Raw genomic sequence first — 15,304 nt, forward strand, 5'->3', positions numbered from 1 at the left:
TATCCACGGAGAAACAAACATGACGGATCAACAGAAACAAACTGTTCAATGACAAGCGATGCAGAACCAACTGCCGCTAAGAATTCACAGTCTGTTGTAGGGGTTTCTCAACGAGCTGTTGAAAAGGGAAACCCAAACAAGGACAGTGATTCAAAGGCCTCCTCTGATCAACGAGCTAAAAGGGCAGAAAAACTTGCGGCTTTAGAGAAAGATATTGCATCAAAATGAAGTTGCAGAAAATTGAATTCGAATTGAAAAGGAAAGAGCTTGAAATGGAGATGCAACTTTTTGAAGAAGAAGGTGCACTGAAACTTGAATTCGAGAAAGAAGCTCTTGACGCAAGAGCACCAGATAATGATGATAGTGCAGCCCCTACTATTCAAAGTAGATCACCATTCAACTGGAAAACCCCGAAGAATAAAGATGTTTCCGGTTAGCTCGATAACTCGGATAAATTCTCTAACTTGCGCGATTATAGTTTCGAGCGTGCAAAAACCAGGATCGACAACAATTATCCCAGGGTAAGCATCAATCGCGAAGGTGTACTTAAGTCACGGTCACCAGGTGGAGAGCATGCCAGCGCAGCCGGGGAACAAGACAAGCTTAAGCGCAATAAACCGAGCAGTAGTAGTCATCTACCTAAGTTGAAGTTGAGTTCTTTCGACGGAAACCCCCTAGAATGGCCGGAGTGGTCGAATATGTTCAAAGCAACGGTTCACCATCGCGATACACCCGACTCAGAGACAATGAGCCACTTGAAAACTTTGTTGACAGGTAAAGCAATGTCAGCTAAATCAGGAATGGACTATTCGGGAGAATTCTACGCTAAAGCGTGGGAACTCCTGGGACGGCCTAAGTTTGGGCGACCTTACATAATTGTCGACGCTCAGCTTAACATATTGCGCAAACAACAACCAATTCGAATGCACGGCTCAACGGCTATAAATAATTACTCAAAAACAATCAGCAACCTAGGTAATGTACTGAAGCAAAACAATTATGAGGGCGACCTGCGTTCAAGTTCAACACTGCAAGCGGCAATTGAAAAAATGCCCCCCAAACTTGAAAGAAAAGTGGTTCTTCTTTTTCGTTGACGAGTGTCAAGAGGATAGACCCGATCTCACGCTCCTTGAAAAATGGTAAGCTCGAATGGCTTTTGTCCATAAAGGAATGCCACTAACCAAGAGCGAACGAAAGGAAGATGATCGACCAGACGCTAACGAGGAAAAACTATTCTCAAAATCGTCAAATGTTACTGCGAGTTCGAATGCGAACGAAAAGAAGCAAATGCAAAACAACAACTGTCCACTAGCGGATGGCACGCATAAAATGTGGAACTGTCCAATATTTAAGAATATGAATGTCACCGATCGCTATGCAGCAGTGAGAAAAGAACGCTTATGTTATGCATGTCTGGGGAAAGCGCATGCAATCAAAGATTGTTAAGTCCACCCGTGCGGTATAAATGGATGTACCAAATAGCACTCAGACAACCAAATGGACGAGGGTAGTCACGCAGTTAACGTAAGCGCAGCAACAATCAACCAGAGTAACCAATTTAATAGTTTTCTTCAAATAGTTCCGTTATCGGGTCAGAGTGGTGGTAACAGTTTGACTACATACGCTTTCCTCGATAGTGGGTCAACAGTATCATTAATCGATCAAAGTGTTAAGGATCAACTAAAAGCCAAATGCACGGACGTTACGGTGAACATTGCTGGCATACATGGGACGCAAGATTTGAGGACAGAGAAGGTTCCTATTACAATAAAGGGACTTCATTCAAAGGTGCATTCAATTGAAACGTTTGCACACCCATCAATCTCGTTGGGAAACATAACGAATGATTACAAAGAACTAAAGAACAACTTCAGACACCTGAATGTTCTCACTAACAGAACATTTATCCTGATGGGAGTAGGCGTCACACTTGGACAAGATGCCTACGAAATTCAACGTCCATTGGACTATGAGATTGGAACACGAAGTGAGCCTTTCGCCGGCTCAACAGATTTTGGATGGGTAGTCAGTGGTCCCATGACAGGCAAGAAAAGTCAAAATACTTGTCAGTTCGCCACCACAGAAGATGTGAAAGTGGCCGAAAATATACAGTCATGTTGGGACATAGAAAACTTATGCTTCCAAAATGAATGTTGTAAGTCAATCAAAGAAAGAGCAGCAAGCTCAGAAGTTTTTAGAGAGCACAACAAAATTTACGGGCGCGCGGTACGAAGTGGGCATGCTCTGGAGTGAAACAGAACCCAATCTTCCAAACAACTACGGCTCGGCCCTTGGTCAGCTCTACTCGCTGGAACGAAGATTCCAACGAGACTCAAATTTAAAAGAATTGTATCAACAGTCAATTGATGCAGATGTTGAAAAGGGATTTGTGAAGATCCTTGGTAAATTGGAAGTAAAAGGCACTTTCAGAAAGGAATGGTATTTGCCACATCATCCAGTACTAAACCCCAACAAACCGGGCAAAGTTCGCCGTGTTTGCAACGCTGCAGCAAAATACAAGGATATATGTCTAAATGCTGGCCGGACCCGATCTACTACACGGATTGATGGGAACAATATTCAGATTTTGAGAAGGACCAATTGCTCTATCCGCAGATATTGAGCCAATGTTTCTGCAAGTGCAAGTTCCTGAACGGGATAAAAGCTGCTTGAGATTCTCGTGGCGCCCAACAATGAGCGAACCTGTGCAAATTTACGAGTATCAACGTCATTTTTTAGGGCAAAGAGTTCACCAACATGTGCAAACTACGCTCTGAAGCGAGTAGTCATCGATAACGAGGACGAGTTCCCAATTGCAGCGAAAACAATCCAAAACCACTTCTACATGGACGATTTCATCAAGTCAGTCGAAACACCTGAAAAAGCAATCAAGGTTTTTGAACAACTGCAACCTCTTCTCTCAAAACATGGATTTGAACTGAAGAAGTGGAAAACCAACAGCGACACGGTAACCACCGCAATCCCAGAGGACTTAAGATCAATCAGCAAAACAAAGCAGGTTGAAGTAGAGCCCAGTCAGGAAGGGTCATCGGTGCTTGGGCTTCAGTGGACAATTACCGATGACAGTCTACAGCTTTGTAGAGGTAAAAGCAAAAAAAGTTGAGACCCAATCACCCAAAGGAAGATCTTATCTCTAGTTTCTTCAGTGTTTGATCCTCTTGGACTGTTTGCACCATTCAGTGTCCATATGAGACGACTCCTGAAGAACATCTGGACCAAAAATGGACAATATTGCGACAACTTAGTAGAACCTAACGAAGAAGAAGAGTTTCTGAAGTGGAAAGCGCAGCTTCCAGAAGTAGTGGAAACCAGCATTGATGGAAGATACTTCAGCACAGCCAAGGACAAATTGGAACTTCAGGTGTTTGCCGACGCATCTGAAGACACATTTTGCGCAGTGGCATAACTACGCTCAAAGCCCAAAGAATACTTAGCAGACTTAGCATTTGAAATCGGAAAGTGCAGAGTTGCACCGATGCGACATCGTTCCATACCACGCTTGGAACTACAAGCAGCAGTGATGGCGTTGAGACTTAAAGAACAGATAGTGAAGGAACACGAAACGAAGATTCACAGTTGTAACTTTTGGACAGACTCCACTACTGTTCTGCAATGGATTCATAGCTCCCACTGTAAGCAACATGTGTTTGTTGCAAACAGAGTAGCTCAGATTTTGGATGCAACTAATGTTTCACAATGAAATCATGTGAGTGGTATTAACAATCCAGCTGACATCGGGACACGAGCGATCAATGTTGACGAATTTAATAGAAGTGAATGGCTCACTGGGCCGGCCTGGTTGAAGCAGCAAGAGAGCGAATGGCCTGAACAGGTGAATTTAACATTTGCTTAAGACGAACAAAACGACCAAATGGTCTTCTCAGCAAAGGTTGAAGAGAAGAAACCGATAACTCAGTGAGGACGATTAAGCAACTTCAATCGACTAGTAAATACGATGGCATACGTACAGCGGGTATCTAAAAAACACAAACCTGCAACAAAAACACTAAGTGTTGAAGAAAGAGAGGGTACACACGCAAGCATCTTCAGATTACTGCAGCAACAACAGTTTGCTGAAGAGATGAAATCTCTCAAGGCTGAAAAGGAAATTCCAAAAAATAGCAAAATCCTCCAGTTTTCACCTTTCCTTGACCAAAGGGGACTTGTTCGTGCCAAAGGCAGAATAGGCAAACGTCAATTGGACTTCAACGCGAAGCATCGAATATTTATACATTGGAAACACCATGTTGTGGAGTTATTATTGCGTAAAGAGCACAGGAACAATTCCAGCTGACATCGGGTCACGAGCGATCCATGTTGACGAATTTAAGAGAAGTGAATGGCTCACTGGGCCGGCCTGGTTGAAGCAGCCAGAGAGCGAATGGCCTGAACAGGTGAATTTAACATTTGCTTAAGACGAACAAAACAACCAAATGGTCTTCCTAGCAAAGTTGAAGAGAAGAAGCCGATGACTCAGTGAGGACGATTCAGCAACTTCAATCGACTAGTAAATACAATGACATACGTACAGCGGGTATTTAAAAAACACAATCCTGCAACAAAAACACTAAGTGTTGAAGAAAGAGAGGGTGCACAATCAAGCATCTTCAGACCACTGCAGCAAGAACAGTTTGCTGAAGAGACAAAATCTCTCAAGGCTGAAAAGGAAATTCCAAAAAACAGCAAAATTCTCCAGTTTTCACCTTTCCTTAACCAAAGGGGACTTATTCGTGCCAAAGGCAGAATAGGCAAAAGTCAATTGGACTTCAACGCGAAGCATCCAATATTTTTACATTGGAAACACAATGTTGTGGAGTTATTTTTGCGTAACGAGCACAAGAACAATTCCAGCTGACATCGGGACACGAGCGATCCATGTTGACGAATTTAAGAGAAGTGAATGGCTCACTGGGCCGGCCTGGTTGAAGCAGCCAGAGAGCGAATGGCCAGAACAGGTGAATTCAACATTTGCTTAAGACGAACAAATCAACCAAATGGTCTTCTCAGCAAAGGTTGAAGAGAAGAAGCCGATGACTCAGTGAGGACGATTCAGCAACTTCAATCGACTAGTAAATACAATGGCATACGTACAGCGGGTATTTAAAAAACACAAACCTGCAACAAAAACACTAAGTGTTGAAGACAGAGAGGGTGAACAAGCAAGCATCTTCAGACTACTGCGGCAAGAACAGTTTGCTGAAGAGATGAAATCTCTCAAGGCTGAAAAGGAAATTCCAAAAAATAGCAAAATCCTCCAGTTTTCACCTTTCCTTGACCAAAGGGGACTTATTCGTGCCAAAGGCAGAATAGGCAAACGTCAATTGGAGTTCAACGCGAAGCATCCAATATTTTTACATTGGAAACACCATGTTGTGGAGTTATTATTGCGTAACGAGCACAAGAACAATTCCAGCTGACATCGGGGCACGAGCGATCTATGTTGACGAATTTAAGAGAAGTGAATGGCTCACGGGGCCGGCCTGGTTGAAGCAGCCAGAGAGCGAAGGGCCTGAACAGGTGAAATTAACATTTGCTAAAGACGAACAAAACAACCAAATGGTCTTCTCAGCAAAGGTTGAAGAGAAGAAGCCGATGACTCAGTGAGGACGATTCAGCAACTTCAATCGACTAGTAAATACAATGGCATACGTACAGCGGGTATTTAAAAAACACAAACCTGCAACAAAAACACTAAGTGTTGAAGACAGAGAGGGTGAACAAGCAAGCATCTTCAGACTACTGCGGCAAGAACAGTTTGCTGAAGAGATGAAATCTCTCAAGTCTGAAAAGGAAATTCCAAAAAAAAGCAAAATCCTCCAGTTTTCACCTTTCCTTGACCAAAGGGGACTTATTCGTGCCAAAGGCAGAATAGGCAAACGTCAGTTGGACTTCAACGCGAAGCACCCAATATTTTTACATTGGAAACACCATGTTGTGGAGTTATTATTGCGTAACGAGCACAAGAACAATTCCAGCTGACATCGGGACACGAGCGATCCATGTTGACGAATTTAAGAGAAGTGAATGGCTCACTGGGCCGGCCTGGTTGAAGCAGCCAGAGAGCGAATGGCCTGAACATGTGAATTTAACATTTGCTTAAGACGAACAAAACGACCAAATGGTCTTCTCAGCAAAGGTTGAAGAGAAGAAGCCGATAACTCAGTGAGGACGATTCAGCAACTTCAATCGACTAGTAAATACAATGGCATACGTACAGCGGGTATTTAAAAAACACAAATCTGCAATAAAAACACTAAGTGTTGAAGAAAGAGAGGGTGCACAAGCAAGCATCTTCAGACTACTGCAGCAAGAACAGTTTGCTGCAGAGATGAAATCTCTCAAGGTTGAAAAGGAAATTCCAAAAAATAGCAAAATCCTCCAGTTTTCATCTTTCCTTGACCAAAGAGGACTTATTCGTGCCAAAGGCAGAATAGGCAAACGTCAATTGGACTTCAACGCGAGGCATCCAATATTTTTACATTGGAAACACCATGTTGTGGAGTTATTATTGCGTAACGAGCACAAAAACAATTCCAGCTGACATCGGGACACGAGCGATCCATGTTGACGAATTTAAGAGAAGTGAATGGCTCACTGGGCCGGACTGGTTGAAGCAGCCAGAGAGCGAATGGCCTGAACAGGTGAATTTAACATTTGCTTAAGACGAACAAAACAACCAAATGGTTTTCTCAGCAAAGGTTGAAGAGAAGAAGCCGATGACTCAGTGAGGACGATTCAGCAACTTCAATCGACTAGTAAATACAATGGCATACGTACAGCGGGTATTTAAAAAACAGAAACCTGCAACAAAAACACTAAGTGTTGAAGAAAGAGAGGGTGCACAAGCAAGCATCTTCAGACTACTGCAGCAAGAACAGTTTGCTGAAGAGATGAAATCTCTCAAGGCTGAAAAGGAAATTCCAGAAACTAGCAAAATCCTCCAGTTTTCACCTCTCCTTGACCAAAGGGGACTTATTCGTGCCAAAGGCAGAATAGGCAAACGTCAATTGGACTTCAACGCGAAGCATCAAATATTTTTACATTGGAAACACCATGTTGTGGAGTTATTATTGCGTAACGAGCACAAGAACAATTCCTATGAATGGACTGAGCATGTCAAAAACATAGTTCAGCAACGATTCTGGATTATTGGCGTAAGGAATGCCTTGCGTTCTATAAAGAACAAATGCATCACCTGCCGAAGAGGCAGAGCACAAACAATGACTCCAGTGATGGCTGAGCTACCGACAGAAAGGCTTGATGCTTCAACCGCTTTTGCAAATGATGGAGTAGACTATTTTGTCCCATTTACACTTAAAATTGGGCGCAGAAATGAAAAATGATGGTGTTGTTTGTTCACATGTCTAACAGTACGAGCCGTATAGGGATAGTTCCAAAGTTTGACACTGACAGTTGTCTAAAAGCAATTATGCGGTTCATAGTTCGAAGAAGCAAACCCATAAAAATGATCAGTGACAACGGGACCAACTTCGTTGGAGCAGACCGGGAGTTCAAAGAGTATGTCTCAGCATGGAACAAAGAAAGAATTGAAGAACATTCTGTTCAACAAGGAATCAAATGTAAGTTCAATCCGCCTGCCGCACCTCACTTTGGAGGAGTATGGGAAAGACCGGTCAGAAGTTGCAAGAAAGCAATGTACGCAGTGTTGGGGAACAGATCAATTACGGAAGATGTTCTTTCAACAACAATGTGTCTTGTTGAGCAGACGTTGAATGCAAGAACCTTGACACCAGTCAGTTCGGATGTAAACAATTTGGAATCTTTTACTCCAAACCACTTTCTGCTTGGCAACAAAAATGTTTGTTTACCATACCTACCATGTGCAGAAGAGTTCGTTAATCAAGAAAGCTCTTCCGACAAACACAAGCATACTCCGATCTCATCTGGGACAGATTCAGAAATGAGTATCTGCCACCATTGAACAATCGACAAAAATGGAATTGTAAATCAAACAGAATTCTGAACAAAGGTGATCTCGTTTGGTTGATCGAAGACAGTGACAATAGAGGATATTACAAACTTGGTCAAGTAACAGAAACAATGGAGGGTTCTGACCGAACAGTTCGATCAGAATCGATAAAAACAAAAGACGGTGTCTACAAGAGGCCTGTGGTGAAGCTCGCTCCAGTACTATCAATGGACGAAGATGTTTTCACATAGAAAAACAGGGCCGGCGATGTTGGAGCTAAGCTCGCCAAGCTTGCGTAGGAGGGAAAATAGAAACAAAACACTTTCTGTTGTCCTAGTCATTTAATAGTTCTAGTTATAGTTCTTGTTCTAGTTACAGTTTGTCACGTGAGAAAAAAGAGAAAAGGGGGAAATAACAAAAAGCAACACACAGTACTCAACGTAGCAGCCGCAGAACACGGCTTAATGTATAACTCAGCAAAATATTGCAAAAACAAATTGTGTTGAGCAGTAAATAACGTGTTACTGTGTCTTGAACTATAATATTCCTGAGCAGTAAATTGTTACTGTGTCTTGTATTCAAAAATATTATTCTTGAGCAGTAAATTCTGTTGCTGTGTCTTGAATCCACGAATAATTGGAGCTGAAATTCAACTGTTACAACCCCAACTTCTGGTATTCTCAACTTGTGACTACAAACAGCAAAAGCCAACTTAAGTTTAAATTTAACTATTTTTTGCACAAACAGGTCTTAGACATATAACTTTGTCTTCGATTTGTTTTTTCTATCGGATTGAACTGGTATACATAAAGAGATCCCGTATTGTGTGATATGTAGCAATGCAGTTCAAATTGATAGTTGAAAAATCTAAGATTAGCCAGTAACTACGAACAGATTAATGCAACGGTAAGTACAGCAGAACGGATATACAGTTACAACAGCAAACTGCATAAACGAAGTATCCGGACAGATTTTGTAACCACTCAGAGCGAACTGGGCGGTGTAAAATTTTCTTTGTGAAACACAAGGAGAGCAGCCGTTACATTTACTTTGTAACATGAAGCGCAATTTTCGCTGAATGCGATATTCAGTTTCATGTTTATATCTTTGTCCAACTAATTTAACATTTGAGTCGAAAACTTGATTTCGTTTTGATAACTGAGCTGTGATGGATGAACTAAAAATTCGCGAACCTTGTGGTGGATGATACGAGTTTTCTGTTGGACTCATCGATTGGATTACGTGTGGTGACATTTCAAGGACAGTTTCTGCACTGGCGTTAGCTGGCACCTGCTCAATAAGCTCTCCAATAAACAAGTCCTCTGATTGTATCGGAACATTTGATTGATTGCTATGACTTCCAGAAGAATTAATGCCAGAATCTGAGCTGGAGCTATGGACAACTTCGGCAGCGTTGGCGCTGTTAATCGAGAACTGAGAACCATTGTCATTACCGCCGCCCTCCATTGTATAAACAGTTTGCAGACGTTCTTGAACTGGGTTCTATTTACTTAATATTTTTATAATTCAATTACAAAAAAAAAATGATTTCTGTAACAAAATTCAACGGCTTATAACAAAGCTTCGTGAAGTTATTAAGACGTAGAACAGCGCTAATTATAGAAGCATCACATTTTAAGTCACGTTTATGTGAAGATTTCTTTTTGCTCACATTTTTTTTTCATAGAAAAGCAATTGGTTGACGAGAATTGAAACCAGCCCGCGCAAACTTAGTTGCGACGAAAATGAATAAAAATAGATTCATTTATCTTTTCGCCACTGCAGACGAATAATTTTTCTGCAAGAAAATTTATATTTGGTCGAGCTAGTTTTTATTGTCTCGAAAAAACAACACCACAAGTTTTACTTTCAGACTTTAAAAACGAGTTATACTATAACTAACCATCAGTGATACTTGTTCAGAATTTTCTCTAAAACAATGAACAAACGGCTACAAATACAGAAAAGATAAATTTATCAATAAAACGGATTTATCAAAAGGAGGAAAGACTTTTTTTGCAAACCAAGTACTTTTGACACACACACACGTAATGGCTTCAGACTCATGTAAATCACCGATGAAAAATTATGTACTTTGTGATGAAATGACCGAAATCTTTTTTGAATCATAATGAAAGTTGATGAAAAGTATTAGGAATTTACATTTTCACACAAGAAATCTATATGAAATTAGAACTCCATCAGACTTGGAAGTTGAATATAATAACCAGCTGCTGATCATAGAAAACTGAGGCCCGACAATTTGATTGTCGCCATTGAAACGGGTCTTTAGATAGTCATTACGTCGGCAATCCTAGAAATTCAGTTGAATCCACGTTTGCAAACACGAGTGGAATTCTTTTGTCACTCCATTTTGCATTGTATAAAGTTCGATAAATTGTGGACAACAGTGACAAGAAAAACTGCGGACAACCGTAACAATATTCCGTCGCTGATATTGTAAAATCACGTTTTGACGTCACAAACGTCCGCAATTTGTGAGTTGGGAAATCGTCACAAATGTCCGTAATTTGTGAGCGGGCAAATCGTCGTCAATGTCCGCTATTTTGACCATGATTATTTATTCAATTTTAAATATATACTGCGCTAAAATTTATAATAATCTATAAATCAATTATGCTGCCATTATTTTAAAAATTCTAAAATCAATGCCAGCAGTTTGTCAGCTTTGTCCACAAATTAGATCAAAGCGTACAATGAATAATCTACAACTAACACGCCAATTTTTGTTTTTAGATAATCTGACAGCGAATTGAACTCAGTGGCAGTCATTTTAATGGCGTCAAACACTACACTAGACCTATTTATGAAAAGCGTCAGATTATTTTGAAATAAAACACTAAGTGTTGTTTTATCACGGTGATATTTTTGAGTAACGTCCTTCAGTACATTTTCAATTCAAAGATAAAATTGATCCAATGATTAATTTAATAAAAATCATTCATTGCTGATTTTTTTTCCATCAGCTAAAATTTGGGACAGAAAGCAGATTAGGAATCATTTGCATTTGAAACCTATCCTGACTCTTTAGCGACGACAGTTTACCTCCTTTCTAAAACAAAATTTTTTTAAATCATTTAAAACAATTAAGCAATTTTCTAACTATAAGCCTCGCGTAAAAGTGACTATAAAAATTTGGATAAAAAAGACGCGGGTAATAATGACATAAAAATTGTGGACAGTAGTTACCAGGACAATAGCGACAAAGACACCAAAACGATGGAATGTAATGACGATTAAACCGCGGAAAGTAGATACATTAGCGCGGATATTAGGGACGTAATTTTGCGGATAATAGTGGCAAAAATCTGTCCACCTTTCTCGCGCGCCATCAAATTCCGCAATCGGGGAAATTTGAGGTAAATTTCTTCAAATTTGAACGATTTTGAACCAGATTCCCCTTCCTGTTACTGTTTTCCGCAAAAGCCTACGAAGCCTTATCTTAAAACATGGGAGAGCGGACACCGTTGAATTCAGCAAGCAAATTTGCTTGCTCAAAATGTAAAACTGGCGTTGAATGATTTATTTTTCTTTCAGAAAAAGTTTGAGATCAATACAGTGCATTTTGTCGCCAGCTTGGTGCAAAATATAAATTTAAATTTTTAAATTTTGAAACTTTATTTCAACAAAAGCTCTGTTGAAAGCTCTGTTAGGCAAAATTAAACTGTCTAGACTCCTGATTTGCCGTTATCGACCTGATCAAATTTGTAGTATTAAAAAATTAGAATCAGCAGCTAGCTGGCAGAAACTTTTGAATTCTCTCTTTGTTTGATGTCGCATCGGCCATAAATAACTCTATACAGTGGAGTCTACTTTTTTTGTTCCTCATTAAATGATATCATGTACATTGTTCTGTGATAGGCTTCTGCATATTTTTTTGGCCAATCAGATAATAAAATGAAGGTTGCCAAAAGGACATTTACGTATGGGAAAACCGCTCAACGACTTTTCATTATAGATTACATGACAGATTACATATTTACACGATGCGATCTGACCAGAAATAATTTATAATGATGCATTGCAACTTCTCGGTCGCCTCGTTAATGTTTGTGGCCATATAAAATTTTCAGCACTAGACTAATTGAAACAAGGAAACCGATGCGTTTTTAATCATTATTTCTCGTTTTAAAAATGGATAAGCTAACAAGTGAAGAAACAAAAGTAGATGAAATAGACAGGTCCAAAGATATTACAGAGGGTAACCACTCCGAAAGCATATCAGTCAAGTATAGGCCTACTCGAATAAGACACCAAATTAAATGATCCACAATTAGTTTATAGTTAAAAAAATTATTTGTCATCGGAACAAAACTTCTGACGTTTGGTTAGTAAATATATTGGCACAATAATTATTTTTGCGTTATCATCAGTCCTCATTTTCTTGAACGAAACGTTAAGGGAAAATATGTTCTTTAAATAAAACTACTACTGCCTAGGCTGATTTTATTTTATTTTAAGCTGTTCCAAAAAGTCCTCATTTCTCTGACTCAAAAAAAATTTTCATACATTAAATTTGTCTAAGTATGATTGATTAACTCATTACGTCTGATCACTTAACATAGTCAAGTCATGTTTTCCAAAAACAAAAATTTCATTAGTGCTAAAAAAATTTTCGTCGAGGCTGCAATAGTTTAACGAAATGCTGTAAAGTTTTCCATCCAAAATTGTAAGTTTAGAGCATTGCTTAGATCGAAAATCTTATTTTATAATGAAGTAGATTTCTGCACTCAGTGTCAAGAATGCACGTCGACTTATATTTTTCAGATGAAGTTGTCTTTTTTCAATAAGAACTAAAGATGAACCACAAACTAATGCAATGCTAATTCATGATTGACTCGATAAACAATTTCTTCATGGTTAATAAAAGTTTTCAGCTCTTAATTTTCCCGAAACGAGAAAACTGCATTCATTCTATGACTACAGCAAACAAGAGAAATTGACAACCAATTATTGATACTTAATTAAAAAAAACAAAATTATTAGGATGTTTTCATTTGCAGATTTCATTAGCAGGAACAAAGGAACAAAATCATTGATCAACGAGGAGCAACGCAGAACGTAGGAGCTGTGAATTGAAAGACCTTCTGAAGCTAACAGAAATAGATTACATGAGCTGGTTTTGATTTTTTCATAGATAAATTCTTTGTGCGACGAGTTTTTTTGTAATTGCAGAAAATTTTTGCATTTTTGTAAAACCTCTTCCAATAATATGTGCAGACAACTTTTGAAGGGAAATGACCGACGAAAATGCGAACTATACGTTTTTATTTCAAACTTCTCAATAAATTAACGAGTAGATAACTTAGCAGCTTACAGAAGTAAGTTATTGCGACAAATGCGAAAACGACAATGCCTGTAATCAATTAGAAAACAAATCAGTCGAAATTTTCAGTAGAAAATTATACAGTAGAAAATTATACAGTTTATACAAAAAACTAAAGCTATTCCGCATATGTGTCCGCTCCTGAGCTCTGGAAAAATCTCGATTTCTCTAATTCAAGGTTTGCTTTTTTAAACAGAGAAATCAAACAAATCACTTAAATACAGTAAATACATCAGACTTCCAGCAGCTTGAAGATCAAAAAATGTAGAAGAAATGCTGGGTAATCCTCGATCTGAAAACTCATACGTGATGATTGACCTTTGGTTTGGCCAAAGGTCACGCTCAAAAAAATATTTAGTCAAGTCCCCAATAGCTTTATGCGTTACCAGAAATTTTTGGATCCAATTTTTGGAGTTTGATATTACTTTAATTCAGAGGCGAAGATCAATTTGCAGTGTCATTAATTTTTTTAAGTAAAAATCCTGATTATTTGAGGTTACAACGGCACCTTTTTTCTTAAAGTTTTGATAACCTACGTTGATAGTAGACTCTAAATAATGTATAGGTAAATTTACCTGAACAGTGTTCAGGTAAGGCCAAGTGCAGGTGAAATTTACCTGCACAATTTTCCCCGGAATTGCTTACCTGCACATTATTCAGGTAATTTACCTGCAATTTTTTTTTGTGATTTTAAGGTATCAGTTTGAAGGAATATTTTTACAGGAAAACTGAGTTTGAAAATAAAATTCGTAGTTTTTCTTTTCAGATAGCAAAGACAATTCCATAAAGCTTCCCTATGATTTTTCCAAAGATGGACTGAAGTGAACAAAAAATTTAAAATATTTATCATTAACAAAATTTCATTTTCGTTTTTAAAACGTTTTCAAGATTACCTAAATTGCTCTGGGACTTTTCTTGGACCGGAAGTTACTATTGAAAATAAATGAAAAAAATGGTGAACAATGAATATAATTTTGTTGACTGAACTGAAAAAATTTAATCTTCCACTCTGCAAAAACACATTTAAACCAGAAACCGCAAACTCGGCTAGTTCCAAGCCTCCCCTGCTCTAAAGAAAAATTTGTTTTGGCAAATGGAAGACTGAGAATTTAATACATACCGCCCAAAGTTATTCTGCACACTGAAGTCAGGCTGACTAGAAAAGTTGGACAATACTTATTTTTTAAAAATTGGCGGAAACGTGCATGAAAATCGCCATTTATTCGGTTCTGGGAGTAATTGCAAGGTACTGTGTGTGAGGGTACTGGCTCAAAATGCTGTCATCTTAGAAGAAATGGAAAAAAAAATTGATGCAGGAATACTTGTTTCCCGGAGATATTTTTCGCTGCATTATGTATTGCTGTTGTAGAAATGGTGTTCTCATGGTCCTAAACATCGTTTTTTCCCTACCAATTACTTCAGCCTTGCACAACGTGGCATATAGTAGGCCCAAGTGAGCTGATAGATGAATTGAAACATCATCTGGTTTTTCGCCGATAACTCAAACACCAAAATTTACATAAGCTCTCGGGAGAATTTAACGTAACAGAAATCCGAAACAACCTCTAAAAAAACTTGACTCGACGAAACCTATTGATTGAGTCATGTCAATTACAACTAGGGATTTATAGGTTTGGACTATTATAACATGTAAAAATTCATCAGTATGAGCACTGCAAGGCACAACAAAATCTGAGCCTCTTGATCCTTTTTGGGGTAATTTGGATCAATGAGAAGAAAACAGAATTCGTGAGGCATAATCTAACAATCACTTATAACGTGCAAAGAACTAATCACGTAACAAAGGCCATACTTTGTCGAACAAATGATGCAAAACTGATTAAATTCAAAAATTTTTCTGAATACGGAAGTCAGTCTGACTAGAAAATTTGGCAAAAATTATTTTAAAAGACCGATAGAAACGTGAATCAAATTTTTATGTATTCTATTGTTTGCATTAATCTTAATGTTATGTGTGCAAGGGTTTTTGGTCTAAATTCTGTCAT

General features: G+C 38.7%; 1 protein-coding gene across 1 annotated transcript in view; it reads right to left on the minus strand.

The window, feature by feature from the left end:
- LOC142345932 (uncharacterized) overlaps positions 1–9,554 on the minus strand; it is a 29,112-nt gene extending 19,558 nt beyond the window's left edge. Inside the window, exon 1 of the mRNA XM_075398397.1 lies at positions 9,145–9,554. Within this exon, the coding sequence (XP_075254512.1) occupies positions 9,145–9,418 (274 nt within the window). The 5' untranslated portion in view covers positions 9,419–9,554. The remainder of the gene's footprint in view (positions 1–9,144) is intronic.
- Positions 9,555–15,304: the final 5,750 nt, after the last annotated feature.

This window comes from Convolutriloba macropyga, chromosome 9 (genome assembly GCF_964194025.1).
Source record: "Convolutriloba macropyga chromosome 9, txConMacr16.3, whole genome shotgun sequence".
In the NCBI taxonomy this organism is placed as follows: domain Eukaryota; kingdom Metazoa; phylum Xenacoelomorpha; order Acoela; family Convolutidae; genus Convolutriloba; species Convolutriloba macropyga.